Genomic DNA, 8,651 nt, shown 5'->3' on the forward strand with positions numbered 1-8,651 from the left:
ACAGGGATCTGTGTCCATGGATTCACACAGGGTTCCATGCCTGTGTGCTGTTGGGAAGGATGAGAATTTAACAGAAAAGTTTTACAGATATGAATACTTTGCAGAAGGTTCTCTAGAAATAAAAGCAATCTTTGATATATAAAATGATGTTTTTAGGGCCAGTTGTTGCTGAAACAGCTGAGAGAAGAAAGGTTTAGTTGAGTTGGAAGGTTTAAAACAAAGGTTTAGCCAGTTAGAAGGAGGTTTTATGGCCAAAGTCCAACAGCTTAAGTGGTTGTCAAACAAAGCATGTTTGCTACCAAGTAAAAAAAGCATAGGCAGACAGAAAGAAGTTTTTTACCAAAGCAAAAATAATTTCCCACTGCAAAAGAAGTTTCAAAGTTTAACATGTAATTAATAACTCAGATGATTGGTCAGTCACTAACACAGTGTGGTAATTTTGGCAGTTCTGATAGGATATGTGTAAATGTAAAGGTGTTGTGTATGATGGTTGTTATGTGATGATATGCACAGCAAAAGAAAGAGAGATAATTGCATTACAAATGCTACTACAAATACACAAATACACAAATGTATAGCTCTGTAACCAGAACTAAATGGGCTTCAGGACACAGGGCTCTCCTAAAGCCAGCAGCTGTAGGCTGAGCCACAACCCCAGCTGCTGTAACTCCAGTCCATGGAATAAACAGCATTATAAAAAACCACCTGAAGACCCCAGCTCTGTGCCAGTGTGCCCAGCACGGGGCTGTACCTGTGCAGATGGGTGGGTCTGGCTGCCAGAAGAACCTGTTCTCGATCTGCACACAGGTGATCTGGGCCTCCCCTTGCAGGGCGTAGCCGGGGTTGCACTGGAAGGTGATGGAGTCCCCGGCCTCTTTGCTGTCCCCACTGCGGCTCCCGTTCTGGGGGATTCCTGGGTCGTTGCAGGAAGTGGCCGTGGAAACTGGAGGGAATTAAAAGCACAACTTGAATATCCATGTTTGTTCTCAGCACCAGCTGTCCTGAGGCTCTGTCCTCACCCAGACACCCAGGCCATGCCTGGTTCCCCATCTCTCCTCCCTCAGCATCCCATAAAGTTCCCCCACACACAAAAAGTGCCTTTCCCTTTGCTCTGAGCATCTGCCACTCCAGCTGGGAAAGGCTCTGGGGACCAGCAAGTTCAAAAGCAGTACCCAGGGAGCAGCTTTGATGTAGAATTGTGCACATGGCTGTTTACTCCATCAGGCCAGACACCCACTGATCTTCCACGGCGTTTTTGGAGAGCTCTGTGCCAGGCACATGCTGCAAAATCAACTCAGCCACCAGCACATCCCACTTTCCCTGGAGTGGCAGAGAAATTTAGCCTCAAGATCTGTGAAGCATCAAGCCTGACCTTTCAGAAATGTGTTTGTTTCCCTTTCCAGACTTGTTGCTGCCTCTCTTTGAGGTCTGAGATGTCCCCTGAGCTGGGGACAGGCAAAGCTTTGCTGCTGCCTGAGCTCAAGGTCTGCCAACACCACAAGGATTTACCAGCAGGGAAAATCCTGGAGTAATAGCAGTTTTGTGAGCTTATCCACCTCATTAAAGCTCCCAAGATCCCAAAGTGGACAGGTCTGAGCTCAGGTCTGGCTGCTTAGTCACACCTGCTGAACAAAGGCTTTATGCAGGAGCAGTCAATAAAGCCCAGCTCCAGATCAGGAGCTTATTTCCTGGTAAATTGATGAGAGTCTGTTACACCCAGGCAGTTTAGAGAAAGCTGCTCTTGAAAGAGCCAGAGGAAATCCCTCTCTTTCTGTGCAGCTGCAGATAAGGAAGTTAACAGCCCAGGCTGCTCCTTCCTGGCAGGATGGGACTCAAGTCTGGCAAAAAAATCTTGGGGTGGCACCGCTGTGCTGGGTGACACAAAGCTCTGCCTCTGTCTGGGTCATCCCAAAGGTCTGAAATCCAGCAGGAATTCTCCCCAAAATGCTGGCTTGTTCCCCCAGCTGAGCAAGGCACCCTGGACAGAAAGTTATGGAAAAAAAAAACCAACTTGGGAACACGTTTCAATGTATCTAAGTCCAGGAAAGGTCCCATCCCAGCTCCCAGGATGTGCAGCTCATTTTTTACAGGATCACACTAATTTCAGTAGCCCAAAAATGCTGGATTTTAATTTCATAAATATCAACGTGCTTTGGGTCTTGTGAATTTTTGTCTTCACAGCAACACTGCAAGTAATATTTGTAACAAATTAATTACTGAATAGATGGAATTAAGTGGTAAATAAGTGATTAGTGAACGGTCTAATAGAGTTAATTTTCTTTTTATTTATTATGGAAGTGACTAAGTGTCCACTGCAGCATCACCTGCTCACCCTGTGGACACACCTGGAATTTCTGGGTTTGCTTGGATTTTTGCTCTGTGTTTGGTGGTGTTTTTGAGGAATCCCTGCACATCCCACCTGAGAACTGGATGGCAAAGCCCTGCTTGCTGGTGAAGAAGTCGGTGTTGAACTGCAGGATGACGGAGTTGAAGGTGCTGTGGATGTCCCCGGGCAGCCCTGAGCCGCTCATCTCCTTCAGCAGGATCCCGTTCTCCACCGGCCCGTCCCAGATCCGCAGCACGTCGTGGAACTCCTCCGTGTGGAAAACCATGAAATGAAGCCTGTGGGGCAAAAAACACCCGGAATTCAGACCTGGAATGTGGCTTGTGCCAAATTCAGGCAGCCAGCTCTGAGGCTGGATTGCAGCACCTCCAGGATTTTGATGTATTTTAGGAAGGTCTGGATGTTGCAGAATGGAACAGAGGAACTTCAGCAGAGAACAGAGTGAGGCAGCAGGAGAGAGTGCTCCAAAATCCACACCAGGAAGGGAAGGGAAAACTGGAGTTAAGGAGATGACAATGAGCTGACACTGAGGGGTTTATTTTGATGCTCTGAAGGCAGATTTCATTCCCTTCCTCTGGACTTCAGAGCCGGGTCTGTCCTGGAGAGAGGGCTCAAAGCCTTCAGCCAAGGCACTTGCACAGGGAATTCCTCAGGGAAAGCCTCAGGAGGCCTCATGGTGAGGGAATTCCCGTTGGATCTGGGCCAGTGATGGACCCAAGGGAATGGGAGAGGCAGGAGGTCCCTCTGTGCCAGGTGAGGGCTGGTGGCACTCCAGGACAGGACAAACGTGGTCCCAACACATCCCTGGTGGGATCTCACCCTGCTCCCCAGGCCCAGCTCTAACGGGGGAGGATGGGGAGCAGATGGATCCAGGCTTTTCCAAGAGCTTTGGGATCTTCCCCAGTCAGAAGAACCATCCAAGAACAGGATCCTGCCCAGGTTATGGTGACACCTGGGGGAGTCACCAGTGAAGGCTGCAGTTCAGAGTCATGGAATGTCCTGAGCAGGAATGGACCCACAGGGATCATCAAATCCATTTCCAGGCCCTGCAGACATCCCCAAATCCCACCCTGTCCTTGAGGGTCTTTTCAAACCCTTCTGGAGCTCTTGGGAATGTGCCCTGGTGATGGAGCAGGAGCTGATCCCCTCCTGCACTCCAATCCCACCTGGAGAGGAGCGATTTCCTGTCCCTGTTCGTCACTGCTTTCCCTCAGGCCAACCCTGGGTGACTCAACCCCAGTGTGAGACGGGGACAAAAACCTAGAAACAGCAAAAACCCGTAAAAAACAAACCCATCAGGTGCTGTGCTGAAACCCCTGCCAGCCCACCGAGGCAAACAGGGAGCCTTTCACTTGGCTGCTTTCCCTTTTATCTGGGGCAAGCATAAATAAATCGGGGAGCACCACAAAGAAAAGGGGGAGGAAAAAAAAGCCCCACTGCAAAATCCTCAGCGAAAAAATGATGCCCACAGAAGCTGGGAGAAACCAAAAGAGCTGAATCATAAATCTCCTGAGCAGAGACCTTGAGCAAAGAGAAATAAAGCCAGGCTTGAGGAAAATCAGGATGGATGATGCAGAGCTGTTCTCCACGGCTGCCTCAGTGTGATTACATTTGTTCCCAGCCTTTACTGGGCCCAGTGAGCCAGAAATGCTGAAAAGACTCATCCCTGGAGACCTTGGGATCAAGGAGAGGTTGCCAGAGGTTGAGCTGGGGTGGGGAGACACCCTGGAACTGCCACCAGCAGCTCCAGGGCTGCCTAAACCACCCCGATTTCTTTGAGGAAAAACAACGTCAGGCTGTGCCAGGGGGAGAAAACCTTGATCCAGGAGATCCATGGGACAAGCTGTGCCTGGAATCTGCTGGGATATCATATCTGGTGCTCTCTGGAGCAAATCCCTCTATTCCACAGGAACATCTCAGCTTTTCCCCCAGCCTGATGCTGGAGACCAGGCAGAGCCCCTGCTTCAGCAGACAATGGAGGGGAAAGGAGTTCTATTCCTGAGGGGAAAGGAGTTTTATTTCTGCAATCTGATAATCCCCATTTCCCAATTAAAGGCATGGAAATGTAGAGGGGGGAAAAAGAGAAAAAAAAAAAAAGAAAATTAGAAACTGGGGAGGTTATATTTATATAAATCTAAGTGTGAGAGAGGGGAAGCTCTGCCAGCTTAGCAAGGAGCAGAGAGGAGAGCTCAGCTCTGCCCTGGGAGTATCAACAACCCTTGAGCAGATCTCCCCAAAGCTCCCCACAACCCCCAGGACCATCCTGAGGTGTTTTATGCTGACATTCCCTATCCAAGCTCTGGCCATTCCAGCTTGGCTCTGCTGTGCAAGGCTGGGAGCACCCCTGGCACAGAGGTGCCACCAAAGCCACCACCTCCCACCCCAGCAGCAGTTCAGAGGTTGCCCCACTGCCTCCCTCTGCCCCAGAGAGGCTTCCCCAGCTTGAAAGCTGTCCTTGGAAAGTGGAATATTCCAAAATGCTGGAAGTGGTCACATTCCCAAGGCTGTCAGAGCTCCAGGAGCATTTGGGAATCACAGGGTGGGGTTTTGGGGTGTCTGGGCAGGGCCAGGAGCTGCACTGGATCATCCTTGGGGGTCTCTTCCAGCTCTGGGAATTTTCTCACTCCTCTTTTTAGATGAATCTCTGGAAAGTGAATACCCATGAAAGGGGGATGAATTAACAACCTCAGTGGATTTTTACAACACTGGGATCAGGGATGGACCACAACCCACTTCTGCCATGTCTCTGTGTTCCCTGCTCCCAGCTGGGCAAGGAATTTCCATCCATTTTCCAGCATCTTTTCCATTTTCCTCCTTCTTCCTCCTCTCCTCCAGTCCAAGCAAGGCACTCCGTGCTCCACATGAATCCCCTCTGCAGGAGCAGCCCTTTCCCTTTCATGGCTCTAAAGTGCAGACTCATTTTTCTCCCTGCCTCACCCCCCCTGCCCTTCCCCTCGTGCTGTGCAGATACAGCTTCATTCCAAGAGCTCTGGTGATTAATTTTCATGTAAGTTATAAATGAGAGCTTTATACAATTGTATCATGCGTGAAGAGGATTATTTTTCCAATGGATTACCATAAAAATGAAGTTGCTGGGAATGTGCTCTCTCAACTCCCCTGAGATCATCTGTGCTGCTGGAGCTGGAAATGAAGGGGCAGGGAAAGGGAGCTCTGATCTCTGGGAAAGGCAGGGTCACCAGGTGTGTGTGGCTCTGATACCTCCTGGAACCTTTCCCTTTCACAGCCAGCCTTTTCCAAGCCTTTGGTGGATCCAAATCTCTGCTCATGTGGGTGCTTTTAGGGATTACAGGAGCAAAGTTGCTGCAGCAGCCTTTGGATGGGGGAAAAGGGGGCCTCTCTGTCCTATAAAAACCTTTTCCAGGAGAATAAAAATAGAGGAGATTTCACGTGGAAGTTGCCTGTGCAGGGATTCAGCTTCCTTGGCCGTGCTTTTTCTCCTCTGTTCACACCCAAACCCATCCATTATTGAGCCATTCCGAAGGGCAGCACTAATGGAGGGAATTTCTGCATTAAATAAAAATGAAAACACCAGACCAAACCTGTCTCCAGCAGAAATCCACGGGCTAAAAGCAGCACGGAGCTCACCGTGAGGGACAGGCTCTGCTGGAGAGGTGATGGGTGCTGAGGCAGCAGGGAGAGAAAATGGGATTGAGAGGGAAGGAATTCAAGATGGAACAGAAAAAGGCTTGGGATGAGCCAGGAATGGCTGACAAGCACTGGGAACTCTGATGGGAGATGCTGGAAGAGGATTATTATTATTGTTATTATTGTTATTGTTATTATTGTTATTATTATTGTTATTATCGTTATTATCGTTATTATTATTGTTATTATTATTGTTATTATTATTATTATTATTATTATTATTGTTATTCTTTTAAGGTGAGTTTCTCCCCCTCAAATCCCACCACTCAGTCAAAGCCTGGCTTGCCCAAATATTCCAGTTTTCTGTGGGTTTTGGCCGGCCAGGGATCTGTGTGAACAGCCAGGGCAGCCCTGCAGGGCTGGGCAGGGCTGGGCACAGTGGGGGTGGTGGGACAGAAGTGAAGGGTCAGGGAGCAGGAGCTGTCTGGATCCTGGGACATTCCCTGTGATCTCCTACAACACCCTCATCCCACAGTTGTGGCACTTGGGCACACAGCACTTTGGGGAAGTGCCTCATTAATCTGGTGGGAAAAAGGTTTGATTTTGGATGCATCCATTAGGGGATGGAGAGGGATGGACATCTGAGATGTTTGAGCACAGGAACACCACGGGCAGGACCAGGTCTGGTGTCCCCATGCAGGGCTGTGACACACAGGGGACACACAGGGCTGAAAACAGAGCGGCAGTGATGCCACTGGGGGCTCTGGGAAATGTTCCTGCCCACAAATCCTTAATTCCAGCCTAAACCATTCCCTGATTCTGGAACTAAACCATAGACTTTTCCCTGCTTGTCCCTCCTTGTTTTATTTAATTATTGCCCTGGACAAATCAGCTCCCTGTGGGAAAGAAGCCAAACCACAGGAGCCTGGCCCAGCTCACCCAATGGTACATCCAGGCTCTGCCTCGATGATCCAGATGCAGTTGAGGTTGTGGTCATAGGGAGTTGGATATCCTGGAGAAAGGATCCGTCCTGAGGCCTCTCCTCTGATTGTCCCTCCACACTCAGCTGGAACAAAAATATTTATGGCATTAGGGAGAAGATTCGTGGCTTTCTGTGGCTCTTGCTTGGCAACAACCTCACCCTGCAACAGAGATTATTTCTGGCTTTTCTCAGGGATGCCAAAAGTTTACAAAGATGAAGAGAACCGTTGAATTCAGCTGAGTTTTCAGACTTATTCTGCATTTCTGTGCTCGTTCTGAGCACCAGGCAAAGCTTCCCTCCACCTTCCTGAATCCCCAGGGAGGACAGGCAGGGCCTGCCAGGATGCTGCTTCCCTGCTCCACACCTGGGGGTGATGGAGCTCCACTCCTCTGCTTGGATTCCTCGGGAAATGAAGGATAAGAAGCCAAAGAACTTGTAAATGTCACTGTAAATGAACTGCAAAGAACGTGAGGATTTGGAATAATTTCCATAACATATCCATTCAAATTCTGTAATTTTCACTTCTTTGAGTTTTCTTTCATTTCTTTTTAATTTCCACACACTCAGACAAGGCCTGATATCCAACACACGCAGAGCAAACAGAGTGAAGGTTAAGAAAATGCACAGATGACAGAAATTTATCTTTTTACATCAATAAATGAGGCTAAAATTCCAGCTAAGGAATGGTCCTGCCTCCCGGGAGAGAGTGCCAGGGGCTGAGCACATCCCTGGGTGTGGAGATCTCACAGAGGACTCAGTGTCCAACTTCTCTGGAAGTTGTTGTTGGGCACAGCAGGACAGGAATCAGGGATCAGCCCCATTCATTTAACACACAAAACCCCAAATCAGAATTTTCCAAGCAGGAAGAGCTGCAGGTGAAAGGGAATGTGGGACTCAGTGTTGGAGGTTAAGTGTCCTTCCTTTTGTTCTGGCTCACCTTTGGATTTTTCACCTATGGTGGCAGGGAAAATCTGACTGCTGGTACTTGTTGGGTGCTTTTGAAACACAAAGAGTTCGGCTGGGCCCAGGGGGAAGGGGGACGGGAAAAAGGGATGGTGGGGACAGCTGGGGCTGGCTGCTTTCTGCAGCTTCAGAGCAGAACTCTCGCTGGGAACTGTTGCAGTTTTGGAGAAGGGAATTCACCATCACCCAGATGGAGCTGCTGCTTCTTCTCCTTCTCCCCTCTTTGTTGGTGGCCTCACACCCCCTGTCCTGCCGGGACATGTGGCAGTTCCAGCCACCGCAGCGGAGCTGCTGATCCACCTCAGCCACCGGCCCGAGATCTCAGCTCATCCCTGCTGATCCACCAGCCCAGGATCTCAGCTCATTCCTCTGCTGATCCACATCATCCACCAGCCCAGGATCTCAGCTCATCCCTGCTGTTCCACCTCAGCCACGGGCCCGAGATCTCAGCTCATCCCTGCTGATCCACCAGCCCAGGATCTCAGCTCATCCCTGCTGTTCCACCTCAGCTCATCCCTGCTGATCCACCTCATCCACTGCCCCAGGATCTCAGCTCATCCCTGCTGTTCCAGCTCTTCCACTGGCCTGGGATCTCAGCTCATCCCTGCTGTTCCACTGCCCCAGGATCTCAGCTCATCCCTGCTGTTCCACAGGCCCGAGATCTCAGCTCATCCCTGCTGTTCCACCAGCCCAGGATCTCAGCTCATCCCTGCTGTTCCACCAGCCCAGGATCTCAGCTCATCCCTGCTGTTCCAC

The 8,651-nt window shown here is 49.8% G+C and overlaps 1 protein-coding gene across 1 annotated transcript in view; it reads right to left on the reverse strand.

Annotated features, from left to right (window-relative positions):
* Positions 1–8,651, reverse strand: part of CSMD2 (CUB and Sushi multiple domains 2) — a 258,061-nt gene that overhangs the window by 73,200 nt on the left and 176,210 nt on the right. The window contains exons 25-27 of the mRNA XM_033519645.1: positions 6,890–7,016; positions 2,420–2,622; positions 752–943 (exon numbers count right to left, since the gene is read on the reverse strand). Coding sequence (XP_033375536.1) covers positions 752–943; positions 2,420–2,622; positions 6,890–7,016 — 522 coding nt within the window. The remainder of the gene's footprint in view (positions 1–751; positions 944–2,419; positions 2,623–6,889; positions 7,017–8,651) is intronic.

Source organism: Parus major, chromosome 23 (assembly GCF_001522545.3).
Source record: "Parus major isolate Abel chromosome 23, Parus_major1.1, whole genome shotgun sequence".
NCBI classification, from domain to species: Eukaryota; Metazoa; Chordata; class Aves; order Passeriformes; family Paridae; genus Parus; species Parus major.